Raw genomic sequence first — 22,244 nt, forward strand, 5'->3', positions numbered from 1 at the left:
AATAAAAGAATTTACTGGGTAGTAAATTGTTATTTTGTTTATCTGTACTACTATGGCTAAAAACGAAAAGCCACAGTTTTCCACCTGTAGGCTGTCGATATTAGCCGGATAAATTCCGTCTTATCCTCAACGCACCACACGTGTCGGCTTTTCCCCAATCCACTGTAAAATAAAGCAGAAGCGACACCGTTTGATCCCATAAAAAAAATACTTTCGGCGACAGCAACCGAATTTTAGCAACAGCATCTCGCTTCCGCTAAAAGATATAAATTAGTAATAAAGTACAGTGACAACATTATCTTTTAAAAACACATAGCTTAGTTTCAGTAGGTCACAGGAGGAGGAGAAGGTTGTTGAAGATAAAAGCGGGAAACAAAGATGGCGCATTTAGGCGGGAAAGTGGTCGGTCAGGTTGTTAAATTTGGAGGTAACGGTTTCGGTCAGGTTGTGGCGGCGGCCGCGGTGGCTCTTCTGCTCCGACTGTTTTCTGGACCTGGCCCTGCTCTTTTGCCTGAAGACGATGATGAGAAGAAGAATGATAACGACTTCTCCGGCGAAGAAGCTCCGATCACTGACAAAGTTGTTCCGGTTACAATCCGTTGGAGTAACATCACGTGTTCTCTTTCTGATAAATCAAATAAACATGTGAGTAGATAAATTTTATAAGTTAATATTTGAATTGAACAGCAATTTTTAATTTTATAAAATGAGTGTGTAGGTTCGGTTTCTGTTAAAAAATGTGAATGGAGAAGCGAAACCAGGAAGATTGGTAGCAATAATGGGACCATCAGGGTCAGGCAAAACGACGTTGCTTAACGTATTAGCTGGCCAATTAATGGCATCAACAAGGTTGCATTTGTCAGGTCTTTTGGAAGTCAATGGGAGACCTTGTTCGAATCAAGCTTACAAGTAATATTGCTTTACTTTTTGTTAATTTGCATTAAATTAAACATTTTGTCTTTAATTATTGTTATTGTTATTTTTTGTAGGTTTGCTTATGTGAGACAGGAAGATCTTTTTTTCTCGCAGTTGACAGTGAGAGAGACACTTTCTCTTGCCGCTCAACTTCAACTTCCTGAAATATCTTCTGTCGAAGAGAGAGATGAATATGTTAATAATCTGTTGTTCAAGTTAGGTTTGGTAAGTGTGAAATTTCTATTTGAAATTTTTTGATGCGAATTTTATGTGAAAAAGGGTTCAATGAAGCTTTGGGAATTATTAGGTCAGTTGTGCTGACTCAAACGTTGGTGATGCAAAAGTTCGTGGGATAAGTGGTGGTGAAAAGAAACGTTTATCATTAGCTTGTGAACTTATTGCTAGTCCATCTGTCATATTTGCTGATGAACCCACTACAGGTACACACGCTACTTCTGATTCTCTCACGTGATATTACTTGATGATTTTATTTTCTCCAGTTGCATTTTCTCTAGATGTTGTTAATGAGTTTTAGAATTTTGTAATCATTGTCATTCTTTTCATCACCTGTGTTCCCCTCTGTGATTTGCATATGTAATTTTCAAACACAACAGATATGTTGCAGACATGATAAAATCACCATTTTTTCTTGTAAGTATGTGTAGATCGTATTTCTCCAAATGATGCTTATTAGTTACTAGCTGCAAGCAAATGCTTGTTATAGAAAATGAAATTTCATGGATCCCATGGTTCATTTAGAACATTACGGAGTTAAAATGAACAGTCTTTTCGACCTGCTCAGAAAGTGGGCTTAGTTATGCTGCTTTAAGCTAGAGTTCTCCATTGACTCCATTTGCTAGTTCCAAAAGTTCAAGCTGTCAATCCGGTGATTAATACAGTTGACTGGGGAATTAATATTTTTCAGGGCTTGATGCTTTCCAGGCAGAGAGAGTAATGGAAACTCTACGACAACTCTCCCAGGATGGACATACTGTAATTTGCTCCATTCACCAGCCTAGAGGTTCAGTGTACAGTAAATTTGACGACATTGTTTTGCTAACAGAGGGTGAACTTGTTTATACTGGTCCAGCACATGAAGAACCACTGGCATACTTCTCAGAATTGGGGTTAGACCTGTTTTTCTCTTATGTTAATTGTCTCCATGCTACTTCCTATTGATGATTGTTTGTATAACGCAGGATTCTATCCAATTTATGATATTAGGGTGAGATGCGAAGTTTCAGTATACGTATTAAACAATCTCTAGAAGGCTTGTTTTGAATAAATCATGTGCACTTGCTAAACATAACACTTTTGATATGATTCAATTGAATTGGCTAATAGAATCCAATTGAATTAAATTCTTGCATTCTTTTACTCTCTAAACAAAGGAAATTATTAGCTAAGCTCTCAGAATTGCACAAAACTGAATCAGGCCCATGAAGTCCACCTACTTACTGGAATGTGAGTGCTGCTGGTGGAACTAATTTTTCCCATTTGCATATGACCTTTAATGTCATTAGATTATCTAAGATATATTAATATGAGAATGATGTTGACGAGCATTATTGTGTCATGGGTGACAATGTTCCCTTCCCTGTCTATGATGCATCACTGTGCTATTCTACTTGTAAATAAATTTGGTAATAGAAATAGAAAATTATATTTCGTCACACATAGGTGAGTGGAACTTAAAATAGCTTTGACTGCTCTCAAGGTTTCTATTTGATAAGATATCAATTTGATAGCATTTCTGAAAGTTTTTGCTTTCCTGCTTAGATTAACTTCTTGTCCTTTGAGTTCTAGCACTTCTTTTCTTCTTGGGTCACATTTTCCATCTACACGTGACAAACATTGAGCTTTTCACCATATCGTATGGTTATTTACTCTTGGAAAAATAGAAAAGATGTTTCATTTTTGCATATAAGAAGTTATTAGTAATGTAAAAGAACATATAGCTGATTTTGGAACTGTTAATTTCCTAATCATGGTTAATTGCTGTTCCAATTTACAGATACCGCTGCCCAGATCATGTAAATCCAGCAGAATTTTTGGCTGATCTCATATCCATTGATTACAGTTCTTCTGAAAGTGTATACTCCTCTCGGAAAAGGATAGATGGCCTTGTTGAGTCATTCTCACAGAAGTTATTGACAGTGCTTTATGCAACACCCCTTACCAGAAGGGGGAGCTCCAAGAATGACATGAAGTTAAGCATAAAGAGGAAACAGTCGTGGTGGAAGCAATTCTGGTTGCTTCTTAAACGTGCATGGATGCAGGTTGGTTCTTTAACTCTCACTTGATCAATATGAATTTGTTTTCATGTGAAGTACTTGTTGCGGAAATGAACTACAGGGATTACATAGTCTGCTTTTGTTTATCTGTATGGATTAGCAAACCTCTTTATCCTTTACCCAATTCTATATTAGCAATCCACTCCTTGGGACTAGAATGAAAATTGCATTCTTGATACATATGCACAGAATTTTGTCAAGTAAATTCATAGTATTTATTACATTCTTGGAGGTGAATACCACAAAATAGGATGGTCTTTTGGCTCTCCTAGTTTGTTTTAGATAGCATTGTTCAAATGTCTTCATCTCCCATATTTACCTAATTAGCATCTTTTAATGAGTTTTTAGGCTTCTCGTGATGGGCCAACTAATAAAGTTCGGACAAGAATGTCAATTGCATCAGCTATAATATTTGGCTCAGTTTTTTGGAGAATGGGAAGATCTCAGACTTCAATACTAGACAGGATGGGATTGCTGCAGGTATGTTATATTATTGATTCCCCTTCAATCCTAGCTCTCTTTGCAGATGGATTTCCAGACACGCCTTAAATAAAATCAAGCCTTTTTCAAAAAATTCGTTAGCGTGTTTCTTATATAAGGCTAAAATTCATAGTAAAGGTAAGATTTTGGACTACTTAATTGTCAACTACTAGTTTACTTTTCGGCTTGTTCTCTGTATTTGCCGGAAGATGGAACACAAGGTTGTAGTTTGAATGTATAATCTTTACTTTCAAGTGGAGATTGGCTTCAATAGGGAATGATTAGAAACAAAGGACCTTGGTCACATGGTTGAGTATAAGCTCGTTGCCAGGTTTTACGATTTTGTTTCACTGACTTCTATGATCACATTTTCCGTTTCTGATTTCAATGTGTTCACAGCATTATGATAGTTGACCTCTTAAATTGTTAGATGGCAGCATACAACTTTATGAATTTGATAAAAATATCACAACTTAAAGTTTCCAAAACTTTTTTCATGGACATTTGGTATCTTGCAGGTCGCAGCAATAAACACTGCTATGGCTGCTCTCACAAAAACCGTGGGTGTGTTTCCTAAGGAGCGTTCAATTGTAGATAGAGAGCGGGCAAAGGGATCTTATGCATTAGGACCATATTTGCTCTCTAAATTGATAGCTGAGATTCCTGTTGGAGCAGCATTTCCATTAATGTTTGGTGCTGTATTGTATCCAATGGCACGTCTTCATCCTACTTTGTCCAGGTCCAATGGTCACTCTTTTGGTGGTTGATAAATATGTTGATATGCATCTGTATCAAAAATATAAAAGGTTGAATTTTCCAATCATGCAATTGATTGGGTCATTTGTGGACTGGAGAAGGGGAGATTTTAACTTCCCAGAGCTTATCTTCTAGAAATTATGGTTGATAATATGTTCCTAAATGTAGTGTTTTTGGAGCCCCTTGGTTTATCTAACAAAACATTTAGTTTACTTGTGGGCTACTATCTTTATGCTGAAGTTGTTGGCATAGAATGTGAGAGCATACGTGGTGTCGGGAGGTGCAAAATGCACGCCTTCAGCTTCAAGTGTGTGCTGCACTGAAGAGACATGCTCATGCACCTTGCTGTTGTAGTGCACTGAAAGTTTGGTAGGAAAGCTGCTATATATTCCTGGAGTGACTGAATCTTTTAATTTGTGTTCTAGGTTTGGCAAGTTCTGTGGAATTGTGACTGCAGAATCATTTGCTGCATCTGCAATGGGTCTAACCGTTGGAGCTATGGTTCCGACCACTGAAGCAGCAATGGCACTAGGGCCATCTCTAATGACAGTCTTTATTGTATTTGGAGGGTATTATGTCAATTCAGATAATACACCAATCATCTTCAGATGGATACCTAATGTTTCTCTGATAAGATGGTAAAATCAAATGCTGTTTATATTACAAATTCTTAGGTCTGTTTTAACCAGATGATGCAGTTGAACATTGTTTCATTTTTCTTTCCTTAATGGTTCTGCAACACCTTTGCTGCTTCATGTGATTTCAGGGCATTTCAAGGGCTTTGCATCAATGAATTCAGAGGGCTTAAGTTTGATCATCAAAATTCATTTGACATTGAAACTGGTGAACAGGTAAATTGACATTGTGACCAGTCGTGTAAGATTAATGCAAAACTGCAGTTCCTCTTTTGGGGAAGAAAAACAGAGAATTGTCAGAGAAAATATCATTTTTTTTTCTAATTTAAGCTTTTGATCCCATTGGGACTAATTTGAAATTTGAGGTAGATCATGTAAATGTTAACTAGTAGAGACATCATGCAGAGCCTCCAAAACTTGTACATGCTTTGCAGATCAACTGGGCTATAAATAAATTTCCAGGACACTTTTGAGAATGATTGCAACGTGTAAAGATAAGATACTGTCAAAGTGGCTAACATGGATATGTTTAGCAAGTTTAGGTTCTTCAAAACTTATGTACTTTATTTACTTATTAACATATAAAATTTCCTCTGAAATTTTTATTTTGCAGGCACTTGAGCGCCTCTCCTTCGGAGGAAGCCATATCAGCGATACAGTGGTAGCTCAAAGTAGAATTTTACTGTTTTGGTACTGCACCACTTACCTTCTCCTTAAGAAAAACAAGCCCAAGTATCAACAGCTGGAGCCACTACCTCTTGAACAACAAACTCAACCACAACTAGAGCACGAGCCTTTGGACGCTGACCAAATCAAACAACTCCAACTCAATCCTTTTCCATTGAAACAAGACGAGTTGACCCAGCAGTATGAACCACCCGGTCTAGACCAAATCCGACCATTTATCTTAGAAGGTTTGTAATTATTTAGGCATTACTGATATAGTCATAAGATTACCTCTATTTATTGATTTATCTCATACAGGTACTAATTAAAGAAGATGTCTTTACAATAAAGGATGGTCTCACTCCCATGCCTATTTCTGAGCTGCTGCTCTATTAGAACTTTGACAACAGCCAAGTTCATTTATGTATATTTTGAAACTGATGCAGCTTCCACTGATAATTAAATATTGGATAAGGCTATGAAACATAAAGGTTGAAGTTGGATTCGGTCATTGCAATGGATAATTTAGAAGGCAATTGTACAAGCAGATAAGTTAGCTGGCATGTGTAAATTTGAATTGAACGGAGTAATCAAGTGCCATGCCGTTTACAGTAGGACAGGCATTGATTTCTTTGGTTTCTGATTCCTCTCGGACACTTTCAACAGGTGGTTTTATTTTATCTGTTTCTTCTAGAGGGAGTCTTGTTATACCAATTCAACTGGCATCATCATCATCATCATCGAATTCAGTCGTTTTCACTTGTCCTTGTGCTTTGGCAAGTCCAATGGATAACGATGAAATCATTGTTATGCAAGTGGAATGGAGTTGTTTAATTGTTTGTTTGAGGTGTCAGTTATATTATTTATATATACCGCAATAAATAGAACAAGAATAACACTAATGAATAAGAATTTTAGCATTGAATAGTGTATTTTTAATTATTTAAAATTAATAAATATATATTAATTATTTAAAAGTATATGTGAAATGTAGGTAAGAAGTAATTAATATTTGATGTAAGTAAGAATTAAAATTTTCGGTGCGGATGTGACAGGTGGCAAGTATTCAAATATGGATTCAGTGAATTTGACAACATCAAAACAAATGGTCGTACCGGACAAAAGTTGTCCAGTATTTGCATTGTGATTTTCAAAATCCGGAAATTCTAACCGAAATGTAGTCATCAGAAGGTTTATTCAACTTGAGCATTTAGCTTCAGAGAAATGGCCAATTCTTTATAATATTGAAATTGGGCATGTGAATGGTAGAGAAGAGGGACATGAAGCAAAAGCAAAGCATCCCTTGCAGTCCCAATGAAATAGAGGGACATGAATGCAAAATGCAGCAAATGCAATGTATTTTCCAATCCACCGTAAGTCAATGGAATAGAGGGACATAACGAACGCAATGAATCCTTCACTGAAATCAGATTAGGTGTAGAATTATGAGGTTAAGCCTTTGTTGGACAAAAATAGGGGAAGACGTAAAGTAAATAGAATAAGACAGTTTTAAGTCTTACTTTGGGAAAAATAAACTAATAAATAAAAGCTTATATTTGAAGAAAAAACACCTAAAAAATTAGTAGAGCTTTATCAAAACTGATATTGAAGAATAAAAGCATCAATCTTTATTATTATATGAGAATTTTATTATGTATTTTTTGATTCTATTAAGAGAAAAAGAAAAAAAAGAAAAGAGAGAGATTAAGAAAAATAGGCTGTAATTATGAAACAAATTTCAAATAAATTTATAAATATTTGAATTGATCTACGAGTTTATTTAAAGGGTAAATTTCCCTCTTAAGGTTTATATTTTAGATTGATCATGGAAATAGGGTTGGCATATCTGAAAATAAAACAGCTGAGTGATCCCTCATGTAGCTAATAGAATGGTATGGTACTACTATGTTGTAATCTCGTCTTCCGACGTCAACTTCAGCCTTTTATATTTCACAGACTCTGAAAATCCTTGGTTTCCGATTTCCTGATCCTAAACAGTTCCTCTCAACAGATTTTGTTATTTTAGTTATCTATTTATTTCTTCTAGAGGGAGCCCTTCTTTTTACCAATTCAAACTAATAACATCATCAAATTCAGACACCTTCACTCGATCATAATTGACTTGTACTACCACGAATGATTAACAGAATCGGCCAAACTCAATTCCTGATGACTTTTTTTCCTCAGGAACTTTCTATTTGTTTTCGTACGACGGAGAGGAGAATTGGTAGCCGTCAAAATTTTGTTTTGGAGAGAGCTTCCTCGTCAATTTACACTCTCAATACCTAACAAATGTCATTATTGTCTACAATCCTATGCGGTTATATCTAGTCCGGAAATCTTATATACATGATCTAGGCACTCGGCGCCATACCTATTTTCAGACTTATTAGAAACATTCCTGTGGAACTACAAAAGCAATGCAGGCAACTACTCTCCTCTACCCGTCACCTCTCTTAGGATCGCATCAACTTTCTGTCAAATTCCTGCACTTGCACCCAAGTACAGGTTTTAACAGGCATCATAACAAACTCTGCATCAGGGTTCATGCAGCATCCGGAAGAGACAGATACAGGCGTGATTATGATGGTAAGTTGATTGACGAGAACATGGTTGTCCTTAGAAAACGGATTCAGGAGATGAGGACTGCAGACGGAGATAATGAAATCCCATCTGAGTGGATGGACTGGGAGAAGAAATATTACCCAGATTATAATTCAGATGTGTGTGAAGCAGTGGGGGTTCTGCAATCAGTATTGATGAACACCAGGCCTAGCTTGGCTTTGGGAATGGTTGCTCTTTTCTTGTTCACTGTTCCAACCTCATTTCTGATAATTATATTTAACTTGTGGGGTTGTATTAGCTTCTATCTGTAATACCCATCTTCATATTATAGATATACAGCAGCTAAGAATTATCCATTTTCTTTTTCAAATTAAATTCTTTTTCCTTGTTATTCTCTAGAATTGCACCTGTCACATTTTATACATTGAACCTATGTTTTATTTTTGAATTTATTTATTCCTATACTTTTATTATCCGTTTTCTTTTTCAAAATAAATTCTTTTTTCCCTATTATTTTCTAGAATTGGACTTTGTCACATTTTGTATGTGGAATCTATGTTTTTATGCCTAATGAGTAATGCTACATGACCCATTTTTTGTGTCAAACGTATTTTTTACTCACCTGATATGGCATTTAATATTTTTACAAATATATCCTCTAATATTTTAATATTAAAAATAATTTAATAAAAATATTAAGTACCACATAAAGTGGGTAAGAAGTCAAACAGAAAAAATGGAATGTTTAACATTTAATATTAAAAGTGTTATAGTTCTATTAGCTTTGTTATCAAATAAAAGTGAAAAATATCAGAGACAATATTAAAAATTTATATACCTGTAGAATTTATGAGCCTTTCAGTTACACAAGAAGTATAACAATAATTATCATTTTATCATAGAATAACATTTCTTTTGGAGACTACAAATACAAAATATTTTATTCTTTTCTATTAACTTATTAGTTCTTTTATAAACTATTGACTACAAAGTAGTCATATTCTTATAATATCATAATTATTTTTGCAACTAAGAAGAATTAGAAAAATATTTTAATTCAAAAAATAAAATAAAAATGTAATTTTTCATAAGATAGTAATTATTTTCGTGATTCATCAACGGTTGTGAAGATTCATTGATCATACAAGCAACTGTCAGGCATCTCAAAATATTGAGAAGAGAGTGGCATCAGCATGCATTCCAGAGTATACTAAGTTCACTATTAGTCAAATATTTAAACATGATTGCCTAAAGAAATTGTGCCAGCTGAAGAATCAAATAGATGAGATCAGAACATATACATACCCCATTTTAAGAGCACTAATTGGTTGGTTAATATGTATAATTTGTGTGCATACCCATGTGAAGTGAGACAGGAAACTCTACTGTGGGTGAAGAAGTAAAACTTGTATGAGATATACTTCAGGTTCTCCTCCGTTTGAGCATCTTCCACTGCTTCAATAAATGTGCTACTCCCTCCTTCAGTGTTGCCTTTCTGTTCTCCTTGAAATTCCAAATCTCCCTTACTATGTACCCCCCACTTGGGTTATACTCATTTATCTCTCTCTTGGCTTTTATTACAGCATCATAAACTTCATCGCCCAACTCAATCTTCAGAAACTTTAATTTCTCATCATCTTCATCGATTATCTCCTACACAGCCAGGTTAAAGATCAAAACAATACATTAGAAGAAGTAAAAGGGGATTCGGCCATAAGTTGATAAAAAATGTGGATCAAGCTATGTGTTTGCCTTGACATAATGTCACTGAAACAACAAACTTTGGCCAACTAAGAAAAAGAATAAGCAGCTTTCAAGTTTAGAGGGGTAAAGGGACAGTTAAAAAATCCCTGCAAATGGCACATTTTACAAAGCAATGCAGGAATAAAATATGTTATGTCTACATTCATTTGTAGTGTTTGTTAGCAATGTCATTTATATAATAGGACAACATTGTCCATACCTTGGCATTTCCTGTCTCATCAGTGATGACCTTAAACGGATGCCAGCTAGGTTCTCTCAGGTGGTGATCCCACAATGAGCACAGCTCTACTGCTTTCACATCTGTATCTTCATCAGGAAACTTTCTCTTGGCTGAAGCATGGAATGGTCTACCATCGAGCTCGCCCATTTTCTTAACACCGATAAGAGCACGTGTATCCTCCCTTAAACCCTATGAAGCAAAAAAGAAAAAGAACAGACTTCTCAGAACAGCATAGGCATTATGACACTAGAGATTTCTTACTGTTCATTAATCTTCCATGCTTTATTTAAATTAAAACTTGCAATGAAAGAAAATGTTTCTAGATACGTACACTTATTAATTCCTTACGAGCATCTTGTAATTGATCATTATTCATGCGCTCCTTGATAATAAGAGTTTGATTAAGAGTTTCCAAGTCTTCTAGTTCTTCTTCCTTATCCTTCAACTGTTGTTGGATTGTGTCCATCTTTTTCTTGATATCTATGTCCTCCTGATCTCCCATGTGCTTCATTACTTGTAAAGCACCCTTCATGCGCTCTATCTCCAGCTCCAGAGCTTGTTTAGCATCAAGTTTCTTTTCTAGGTCAAGAATCTTCTTACGAAGTTTCTCTTTTTGTTTCTACCATTGATTGTTGATCACAAACATAATAATTATATGCTCAAGCAGTATAGCATTCTTTTCTTATTCTATTTCATAGAAATAACGAATAAAAATGCACCTTTTGTTCTTCTGCCAGCCTCAACATATTTTCATCCGCCTTTTTCTGCTCCAAGATTGCTGTCTCATTCTAAGAGAAGGAACAAGAGATCTTAAAAGATAATTCACAATTATTGTCAAGAGAATAGAAACCAACTGAAGCAATTTTCTACCAATAGCCAGTGTAAAATACTATTTGGCAAAGTACCCAGAAAGTATGTTCCTTGGCAAAATCCAACGAAAATATCGAATAAAGAACTAATATGACAACTTAAACAAGTATAAAATTATTGTATCTAATCAGCAACACTAGTTTTCATGATACATTCCCCAAATTAAATGGTCAAGAAGTAATCCAAAACAGAAAGAGAGAAATTTGTAGGAACAAAACCAGTTTTTTGTTTTCTTCCAAAGTTATAATATGATCTCAATATCCCAATCAATTTTTTGCTGTTATTAGGATCAACATTGACTCACATATTTATAATAGGTTTCTGTTGAATGGCAGTAAAGAATTTTGAAGTACCCAATCAATGACTAAGTTAACACATCAACTTCTTTATTCAAAAGCCCCATTCCAGCTAGAGTTTGAAACCCTTAATATAGGCAAGATATGTTACCATTTTCTTCTTCTGACAAAGCTTCCTCATCTCATTATCATTCTGAAATTCACGCTGTTGTAGTTGCTTCTCGTGCTCCTTCATTTTTTTCCTCTGAGCTTCCAGATGTAGTGTAGCCCTCTCATGCTCCAAGGAAATTTTCTCTAGATAATCACGCGAAATCTGCTGCATCTTTCTCATTTCTAATCAACACAGAAATCATAAAAGTGAAACCGAGAAAGAAGCTACTGAAGACACTATTACTTGAAAGATGTATAATTCAAAAGGAATTCCATTTTAAAAACTTTCTTTTGCAGAGTGGGAAATAATAGAAATTGTGAGTGAACGTAAGAACTACGATCATACCCTCATTATAAGATTTGATAATAGCCTCCTTTTCTAACATTTGCTTGTTCAAAGATGCACTAGTCTCTGAATATTTGATTTTCATTTCTTCAAGATGCTTATTCTTCGTTTCTAAGGTATTGGTTAGTTTGGTCAGAAGTATTGAATCCTTCCTTCGATCCTCCGCTTCTTTGCTTGAGACACTTTTTAAATCGCCAAACTTTCTCAGATGATCACCAACAACTTTTCTTTTACTTCTTTCAACATAATCATCTTCTCTTGCAACCCATCCAAACAACCTATCTCCCATTTCTTCTTTTGTGAGCTTTTCATAATCACTCTTCCCACAATGATTTAATTGAAAACCCTTCTCAAACATCATTGCACTGTTGAACCCATTCCATTCCTTCTTAAAGTCAACAACTGCAAAGCCAGAATGACCAAAATGATTCCATAGAGGATGCACCTTAAGTAGGTCAAATCCTTTTCTAGTTAGCTCATCCCTGAGTTTCGTCCCACTTTCGCCAACCTGAAGTCCACCTTCCATCTTAGTTTGAATATTAGCAACAATCCCCATCCAAGGCCAAACAAACAATTGATCCTTATCATGTTCACGATGCACAATGAGAGATTTAGTTTTAGTAAAATTATTCCCTGGCTTCTTCTCCTCCTCGTGATGCATATTGTAAGGTTCAGTTTTAGTGGTATAATTATACCTTGGCTCCTTCTCCTTGTCCTTAATGTACCTATTCATATAATTCTCTAAAGCTAAGTGCTTAGCTTTATCTTTGAGATCCCTTTGAGAAGACCCTCTACTATGGCGATATGCATGTTGCAGAAGCTCATCAAAAAGGTAATAATCTTCCTTCTTCGATGAACAGAAAGGGCATCTATAAGTTGAATTTGAAATTTTAATTTCAATTCTTTGCTGCTTCAAATCTTTATAGTACCAATCTTCATAATCTTTATACTGAGTATCACTTGCAAAATTCCTTTTCATTCTTGATATATGAGACATTGCAAAATTAACCTGAAATACAATTAAGCAAAAAAATTCAGAATACTCATTCAGGTGTTTCAAGTTCTTAATATGAGATTCTAGTCAAATGACATAGTACTAAGAGATAGGGGTTCAAATTTAAAAAGTTTAAAGAAGCAAAACATGAACTTGTTTTATTTTTTTGGTTAATCAATTAAAAGGAATATATTGTCCAACCAGCAGAACATAATACAACCTAGACATAACTCAAAAGAAACAAAAGAAAAGAAATCACATATTTCTCTATATCAATTATACATCATCAACAGAAGCAATTCGGCTTGAGAAATTCTTCGGTTCCTTGGTTTATCAATCTGATAAATAGTTGCAGTAAGAGCAGGTCTTCTTACTTTACATTGCATATTCTTGCCTTCGGTTTTTCTGCAAAACCATCAAGTATCTCTCTACTAGCATGAAGGCTTAATCTGAATATAACAGCACTTTTTAACACTAGTTTCTCCGGCTGATTTGAGAAATCAGACTCAAAAAATTTCATCAGATTGACTACATAAAACACAAGAAGCATCATTTAATATTTTCCCCATCAACCAACATATAAACCTGAATCTGGGTTATATAACAGGGACCACAAATCAACTCATATCAATCAACTTCCTCATAATTTCTTTCTCAAATCACCCCAGGTGCTAGCAACAGAAAATTATCCGACCACCCATCGATAGTATTAAGATTCCAGCTTACTGAATCACAAATGGAACTATCATCAATCTTATAATTAATCAATTCCTTGCAGCATATATTCTCACTAGTGTCCTCCTTTCTTGGACATATCATTCAGTATCTCCAACTTCCAACTTATAGTTCACACATGATGTTTAATTACCCTTTTGATGAGACCAAACCCAACTAGACACGTCTGTTTGCCTTCAAAAGTATCATTTTCTTTTAATCCCACCACTTAAGCACGCCATTCAATTTCTCACCTATCAAACAAAGCTTTAACTAAAAACAAACAACATTTTCCCAAAAAAGAATTTACGACTGAAAAATATCTAAATACACTATACAAAAGAAAAAAAGCATTATTCACCAGTGTTTTGTGCTTGTATTACATAAAGCATTACAACAGCCAAAACAGAACATAATGTGCACAATGTACTAATCGTAGAACCAAAATAAATAAGCAAATAAACCACTAATAAGAAAAAGGCATTACCTTCACTTCACTTGAAACCCGATTTCGAAAACCCTAACTAAAGCAGCGACTACTATCACCAAATAACTACAGAAAAACTTGAAGGATGAAACGACAGCGCTTAACGGAAAAAAGAAACTTGAGAGGGTAGAGTAAAGAGGTTCTAGAGAGAGAAAGTGTTTACTTCTAGAGGTAGAGAGAGAAGGTGTGTATAAAATTTCGGTGATATGGTGGATGGGTTTTTGCCATTTTTCGTTCTTGATATATCAGGACGATCGCCATATATGAATGATTGAAAGCTGAAGCGGGAGGAAGCGAAGCGAGCCTCTTTGTTTCTCGGGTGTAGGAAAATGTTGTCTACTCGCGTTCTTATTTGGATGGGTTTTATTTTTGGTATTTTATTTTTATTTTTTGTTTGCCAAGTATAAAGGATACATTGTGTCACAGCTTGCCTCATCTTGGGCAAGGCAAGGCTTGTTCATGGGCAGAAATATGCCCAACATATGCTCAGCCCAAGTTGGCGGCCCAAAGAAACCAAAGGAAAAATCTGGAACTTGTTGGAGGATGTTAGGCTGTGTGCCAAGCTAAGGAGCTGCCTTGAAGCTTTCCTTGTTTGTATATAGAGTAACTTCCAAAAGAAGCCTTGTACATAGGTAGCTTGTAGAGAATTCTAGAAGAATGATTTCTAGCCACAAGTTAAGGAAGTGGGAAGCCTATAAATACCCCCTTCATTCATCATTTGTAACATATAAGAACATACAAGAGGAAGGTTGGAAACTTAATAAAGCTCTCCATACTTTCAAAGCTCAAGTGCTCTCAACTCTCTACCCTACCCAAGTCCTAAATCCCTGCTGCCTACTTTGCTCACCTATAATCTTTTCCAATTCACATATAGGCTTACTTAGTTCGATTTTGTCAAGCAAGTTAACTAAGTGTCACGCGACTTGGCTAACCTCTAAGCCGAAGTTTCGTGACAGGTGGTATCAGAGCAACGGTTTGAATCCTAGGTACCATTGGTGGAAGTGATTCGAGTGATGGCAAGCGAGGAAGGAATTGTGGCTGCTGCGGTGGAAGAGCGCCCAGGCGTGAGGAACAACGATCACAGCCTAGACGGGGCAAATCCAAGGCTCCAGCGCGCGAGCCTGTCGAGTCCAGAGTTGCTAGTCTTGAGAAAGATTTGGCTAGCGTGACTTCGACTATTGGCGAGCTTAGTGATGTTGACAACCTCATCCACGAAAATATGGAGATCACAAGGGCTGCCAAGGCCATGATCGAAGATCTTGGCAAAGCCTTTAGGGGAGAACTACACTCCCTTAGGGAGGAGTTCGCCGACCAGCAAAAGACCCTACGAGATGAGCTGAAAGAGCTTCGTAGGGAGATGGATGCTCTTCGTCGAGCTAGTCCACCCTTGACAAGCACAGCTGCCACTACTAGTTCCACTGCCCTGCACGAATTGAAAGTCCCTAAGCCTACCATGTACAATGGCACGCACAACGCCACTATGGTGGAAAACTTCTTATTCGGGCTTGATCAATACTACGAGGCGATGAACGTCACAAATGACTTCTCGAAGATTAGCAATGCTGCCATCTTCCTAAGGGATTTCACCCAACTCTGGTGGAGAAGGAAGCATTCCAAAAGGGAGAAGAGGCTTTGCATAATCAACATGTGGGAACAGTTCAAGACCGAGCTCTGCAAGCAATTTGTGCCTCACAACGCCAACGATGAGGTACGAAGCAGGCTGCGTAAGCTAAGGCAAACAGGAAGCATTGCCGAGTACGTCAAGGAGTTCACGACTCTCATGCTAGAGATTCCAGACCTAACTGACGATCAACTCCTCTTTGATTTCAAGGACGGGTTGAAAGATTGGGTGAAGATGGAGCTCGAGCGACACGGAGTGCAGACCCTTGATGAAGCAATTGTCGCAGTGGAGAACCTCAAGGACTACTCTACTCAAGACAAAGGCAAGAAGCCTAGCTCTTCCAAGAGTGGGGGAGGCCAAAAAAGGGACTTCAACAAAGGCAAGGAGAGTGGCTACCAGAAGTCTTCTGGCGGCAACTCAAAGCACGGCAAAGGCTCGTCGCACAAAAAAAAACCTGCTGCCTTTAAGTCGCCAAAGCCTTGCTTCATTTGTGACGGACCACACTGGGTGAGGGACTGCCCAAATCGAAAGGCGATGAATGCCATCGTGGCAGAATACAACAAAGATAACTGCCAAGAAGAACCCCAAGCTGGCATGGGTTCTCTATAGCACTTAGGTACGTTGTCAAAGCTCCTCTCTCGCTCAGTCTCCAAGGAAAGAGGCATGCTTTACGTCGATGCTTTCATTGAGGGCAAAGCTGCCCCATGCGACACAACTTCATGGACGTGCGGCCTGGGCGTCAAAGGAGTCGACACGATTAAAGTTGTCAATTCGGAGGCAAAGCCTGTGCATGGCATTGCGGAAAATGTGAAGGTGCAAGTTGGTGATTGGCAAGGTATGCTAGACTTTACTGTTGTGCCCATGGATGATTTTAAAACTGTCTTTGGTCTAGCATTCTTCTACAAAGCCTATGCCATTCCGGTCCCTTCCACGAGCTCTCTAGTAATCCTCGACGCTTCCAAGCTTCGAGTGATCCCCTTGAAGAGCATGGCGAAATCCAAACCTGCTCTGATTTCTTGTAATACCCGGAATTTTTATATATTTAATAATGAGTATTTATTTATTTAATTAATTTAATTCTTTTATTTTTTATTTTTATTTGGTTTAATTTGAAATGATTCAATAGAAATTTTAATATTAGTCAATTAAATGAATTATTTTTCTATACCCAATTAGTTGAAATTTTAAGAATTAATTAAGTAAATTATTTGAAGGGTAGAATATATTTTTGGTTATTCTAATTTTTTTCTCAATGTATATGTATATGTATATGTATAAATAAAAATTATATATTGAAAAATTATGGTAGAAATTGTAAAGGATGTTTATAAAAGAATTTTGAAAAAATTAGTATTATAATTGATTAGTAGTATTAAATTTTAAGTTGGAAATTTATTTTGGAATAAGAATTGAAAGTATAATTTTATTTTTATGGGGTTTTAATGGAAATTTGTGAGTTTGGTATTTTCGTAAATAAATATGTCGGTTAGGGGTATTTATGTAATTGTGTATTTTCAATAATTCGGATTTGGCCCAAATTAAATAGTTAAGGGCTTAATTGAAAGGATAAAGAAAATTTTATGGGTTAAATTGAAATTCTGCAGGATAAGATTGTAAGTAATTAAGAAAGTTGAGGGACCAAATTATAATAAGAAAAAGTTCAGGGGTCAAATGTCGGTATTGAAAGGAATGGAATCAGGGAAGAAGAAAAGGAAGAGAGATGTCGGGGAGAGAGGAGTGCGTGGAGGAAGGAGCTGCGTCGGGCCGTCCGTCCGGCGGAGATAGCGCGAGGAGGAAGTTGGCCGAAGCTTCCTTTCCACCGTGCGGGCGCTTCTGGCGTCGGTGGTCGCTGATCTTGGTGCCGATCGACTCCTCTCGGCCTTAACTTTGTTTTGGCGGCGGCGGTGTCGACAATGGTGGCCGGAAATGGAGGTTCACGGTGGAGAGAGAAAATGGAGGCAGCCGAGGTTTTTGGGCATTTCCGGTGAGCTCCGGCGAGCTATGGAAGATTAGAGGACATATCCCGACTCTCCTCAGCTCAAGCTTCGAAATGGCACCGGTTTCGTGGCGATCGGGCTTCGTTTGCAAATCGACGGCCGAGATCGTCCGAAAATCTCTCCGGATGATCGGGTGTCAGATCGGAAAATCAGAAGCAGGGATCGTCATCAACGCGTCGTTGTGAGTCCGATGGTGTGTTCGGATCGTCGATCGGACTCCGACGGCCGGAGGCGAGTCGACCGAGCGATCGAGCGTCTCGGTAATTTTTCTCTGGCCTGTAATTTTGGAAATTCTTAGTTTAATTGTGTGTCTAATGGTTTATATTGAGTATTCGATGATATTTGTGAGTCAAAAATAATTGTCGGTCAGTTTGCCTGCCTCGTATTTTGTGTTGTGTGGTGGAGTCGGGAAATAGTGAAGTTTGGGGACCCGACTCCCGTTGTTTGAATTGTTAAGTATTTGAAGTATTTTTCTGGCAGGTCCTGGACCCGCTTTTTACAGGGGGTAATGTTCGTGTTGTAGGGGAGGTTCTGCCGGATTTTCGGTAGAATTCTCCCGAGTCGAGATTCTTAGACAGTCAGTCCTAGGAGTCTAGACCTAGGATTAATGATCGATTGTTTCAGCGTTTTAATAAATTATTTTCCGTGATTAGATGATCTGTCTGTTCGGCTCGCTCCAACCGAGGCACTGGAGCAGAGCTAGGAGGTCGCTCAATCCTGTGAGTTAAAGTCACATAATCTCTACACTATTGCCAGACCTAATTTTGATATGTTATCTTGAAATTCATATTTAATATGATTATTAGCATCGCAATATAAATAATTTCATTTAATTATTATTTGCTGAGATAAATTTCAATATTGTTACTAGTAATATTATATCACTATTTTGATAGTTAATGTTATATTCACACAATTGTTATTATTATTTTTCCACATATCGCACGTTGTTTCCTCGAAATTCTGATTCTTTATTTCGCTATGTGTTTAATAATTTTACTAGACCATGATTATTATTATTATATTTGTTGAATGTGATTTGGGATGAGGCTTTAGTAGAACATGCCACCTGGTGGGTTACATCAGGACCGCGTGCACACCGGTAATGATCATGGACATAAGATTATTATGGATTTGTTTGCCCTGATCGAGCATTGCTCTCTGGGCTGAATTCAGTTGATTGCCGGAGTTAAGGTCCCTGATCGAGCAACGCTCTCTGGGCGCCGGCTTAGTTGGAATTCAAGTGTTCAGGCTGGAGGTAAGGACCCTGATCGAGCTTGCTCTCTGGGCGCCAGACCCGTTGGATTAAGAGAGCTGAAAGGCTACTAGAATTTGGGGCTAGGGTTCTACTGAGCCACTCGTCCCGTAAAAATAAAAATATTTTTTTTATTTATTTATTATGGTATGATTATAGTATGATTGGTATCTATGTGCATGGTTTGATACACTGATTTGAATAATTAATATTTTCTGTGAAGACTGCAATAGTCTCTAGATTATTTGATTTTTACTCACTCTCGAGACTGACAGTCTCAATTTACTTTTTTTTTTTTCAGATGCGTGACTGTTAGTCTTCCCGCGACTCTTATTCGATTACCCGACTCCTTCATCATTGGGTGATGTATTTGATTTGGTATGTAAATTGATAAATCTTAGATTCTCCGCAGTAATAATAATAGATGTATCAGTTGTAAATTTTCTGAGTTTCGGATCTCGCCTAGTTCTTCTGGCAGACCGATTTAATTATGTAAAATGTAGCTATTAAGATAATTTGTGGCTTTAATAATATTAATTTGAGATGAGATTTGTTTGAGTTGTGAGTGTCAGGCTTACTACGGGATTCGGTGGCCTTACGCCTACCCATTCCCTAGTACCAGTCACGGGCCCTCGGGTGGGGTCGTGACATTTCTGCCTTGCAATTCAAGCGGGGTCTCAAGAACGGGGAGTGTTACGTCGCAACCATGAGGGAGCTCAACGATAAGGACGACGTTGAGCAATCTGCCCCGTATTTGCCACAATCCATCGAAGCAGTCCTTGACGAGTACAAGGACGTGATGCCACCGAAGCTACCACAAAAGTTGCCACCAAAGCGAGATGTGGATCACCACATCGAGCTCGAGCCTAGTGCGAAACCTCCTGCCATGGCACCCTACCGCATGGCACCTACGGAGCTGGCTAAATTGAGGGAACAACTCCAAGACTTACTTGATTCGGGCTATATCCAGCCATCGAAGGCCCCATGCGGTGCACCGGTCCTCTTTCAAAAAAAGAAGGACGGTTCACTACGGATGTGCATTGACTATCGGGCTTTAAACAAGATTACCATTAAGAACAAGTATCCAATCCCCTTGATTGCCGACTTGTTCGATCAATTGGGGAAGGCTCGATATTTCTCAAGGCTGGACTTGCGGTCTGGTTACTACCAAGTCCGCATCGCACCTAGTGATGTGTCGAAGACAACATGTGTGACGCGATATGAAACTTTCGAGTTCTTAGTCATGCCTTTCAGCCTCACTAATGCCCCTGCCACTTTCTGCACACTCATGAACAAGGTACTTTATCCCTTTCTTGATAAGTTTGTGGTTGTTTATTTGGATGACATTATTGTATACAGCAACAGTCTTGAGGAGCATGTGCAACACCTAAAGCAAGTCTTCCAAGTACTCCACGAACACGAGTTGTACGTGAAGCGCGAGAAATGCTCATTCGGGAAAGAAGAAGTGGAGTTCCTTGGCCATCGAATCAAGGATGGCAGGTTGATGATGGATCCAGCAAAAGTTAAAGCCATCCAAGAATGGCAACCTCCTTCCAAAGTGCCTGAGTTGCGATCTTTTCTTGGGCTGGTGAACTATTATCGGCGGTTCATCAAAGGCTATTCTGCCATTGCTGCTCCATTGATGGAATTACTCAAGAAGAATAAGGCATGGAATTGGGGTAAAGAATGCCAAACTGCATTCGAAGCCTTGAAGGATGTTGTGTCAATGGAACCTATCATGATGCTGCCCAATTATGGAAAACCATTTGAGGTGCACACGGATGCCTCGGACTATGCCATTGGAGGAGTCCTCATGCAAGATAGGCACCCTATCGCCTATGAAAGTCGCAAGCTCAATGAAATGGAAAGGCGGTATACTGTCCAAGAGAAGGAAATGACCGTCGTCGTCCATTGCTTGGGCACATGGAGACATTACTTGCTCGGTAGCAAGTTCACTATCTTAACGGACAATATGGCTACAAGCTATTTCCAGACTGAAAAGAAGTTGAGTCTTAAGCAAGCACACTGACAAGATTTCTTGGCCGAATTCGACTACAAGCTTGAATATAAGCCAAGCAAAACCAACATTGTCACTGATGCGTTGAGTAGAAAGGTGGAGTTGGCTTCTATTGCTGCTAGCACGCCGCAGAGCGACTTTCTTAGCCACATCAAGGAATTAATGCAGCAAGACACTTTGGCCAAGAGCATCATCAAGCTGGCGATAGAGGGAAAAACTCGATGATTTTGGGAGAAAGATGGCCTTCTCCTCACTGTTGGAAATCGAGTCTATGTGCCGAAGTGGGGAAATCTGCGGAGAGAAATTCTGAAGGAGTGCCATGACTCCTTATGGGCTGGACATCCCGGCATGACTCGCACACTTGCATTAGTCCAGCAAAACTACTACTGGCCGCAACTTAAGGACGATCTGAAGGCCTATGTTTGGACCTGCCTTGTATGCCAACAAGACAAGGTGGAACAATAATAGCCTGCTGGCCTACTTGAACCTCTTCTTGTCGCTGAAAGGCTGTGGGAAGTGTCTCAATGGACATCATTATGGCCCTGCCAAAATCCGAAGGGTTCGGAAGTATCATGGTTGTTGTGGATAGATTTAGCAAGTATGCTACTTTTATCCCGGCCCCGGCGGACTGCAAGGTAGACGATGCAGCTCGTCTCTTCTTCAAGAATGTTGTGAAGCTGTGGGGCTTACCGAAGAGTATAATCAGTGATAGAGACCCTTGGTTTACCGGCAAGTTTTGGCGAGAATTGTTCAAGTTGCTGGGCACAGACTTCAACTTCTCCACAAGCTTTCATCCACAAAGCAACGGCCAAACGGAAAGGATTAATGCCTTGCTGGAACTCTACCTAAGGCACTATGTTAGTGCTCACCAGCGAGATTGGGCAAAACTGCTTGACGTAGCTCAATTCTCGTACAACCTCCACAGGAGCGAGTCCATGGGTAAAAGTCCCTTCAAAGTCATTATGGAACAGCAGCCATTAATGCCAAATGCCGTTGCTGCTGGCTATGGAGGAGCCAACCCTTCCGCCTATAAGTTTGCAAGGGAATGGCACGAAGAGGCGGACATAACAAGGGCAAGCCTCGACAAAGCAGCGAAGTGCATGAATAAGTGGGCTGACATGAAGAGACGCCCCAAAGAATACAGCACTGGCGACTTGGTGATGGTGAAGCTGCTGCCTAATCAGTTCAAGTCCCTCCGCAAA

At 38.3% G+C, this 22,244-nt stretch overlaps 3 protein-coding genes across 3 annotated transcripts; 2 read left to right on the forward strand and 1 right to left on the reverse strand.

Annotated features, from left to right (window-relative positions):
- The first annotated feature begins 269 nt into the window (after positions 1–269).
- LOC8266527 (ABC transporter G family member 7) lies at positions 270–6,439 on the forward strand. The gene is made up of 12 exons (XM_002526557.4): positions 270–645; positions 719–909; positions 990–1,140; positions 1,223–1,355; positions 1,841–2,042; positions 2,930–3,194; positions 3,558–3,689; positions 4,208–4,428; positions 4,871–5,083; positions 5,212–5,296; positions 5,694–5,994; positions 6,065–6,439. Exons 1-12 carry the CDS (start codon positions 379–381, stop codon positions 6,073–6,075), a joined length of 2,172 nt encoding a protein of 723 aa, XP_002526603.2. The 5' UTR covers positions 270–378; the 3' UTR covers positions 6,076–6,439.
- Positions 6,440–6,725: 286 nt separating this feature from the next.
- LOC8266526 lies at positions 6,726–8,667 on the forward strand. Its single transcript, XM_002526556.4, has one exon. It carries the CDS (start codon positions 8,167–8,169, stop codon positions 8,620–8,622), a length of 456 nt encoding a protein of 151 aa, XP_002526602.2. The 5' UTR covers positions 6,726–8,166; the 3' UTR covers positions 8,623–8,667.
- Positions 8,668–9,480: 813 nt separating this feature from the next.
- Positions 9,481–14,626, reverse strand: LOC8266553 (factor of DNA methylation 4). Its single transcript, XM_048373356.1, has 7 exons — positions 14,153–14,626; positions 11,958–12,966; positions 11,613–11,794; positions 11,015–11,083; positions 10,627–10,914; positions 10,275–10,484; positions 9,481–9,964 (listed from the first exon to the last, which is right to left on the reverse strand). The coding sequence occupies exons 2-7, from the start codon at positions 12,952–12,954 to the stop codon at positions 9,734–9,736; spliced, it is 1,977 nt and encodes a 658-aa protein (XP_048229313.1). The 5' UTR covers positions 12,955–12,966; positions 14,153–14,626; the 3' UTR covers positions 9,481–9,733.
- Positions 14,627–22,244: the final 7,618 nt, after the last annotated feature.

The sequence above is a fragment of the Ricinus communis genome, chromosome 4 (assembly GCF_019578655.1).
Source record: "Ricinus communis isolate WT05 ecotype wild-type chromosome 4, ASM1957865v1, whole genome shotgun sequence".
Classification (NCBI taxonomy): domain Eukaryota; kingdom Viridiplantae; phylum Streptophyta; class Magnoliopsida; order Malpighiales; family Euphorbiaceae; genus Ricinus; species Ricinus communis.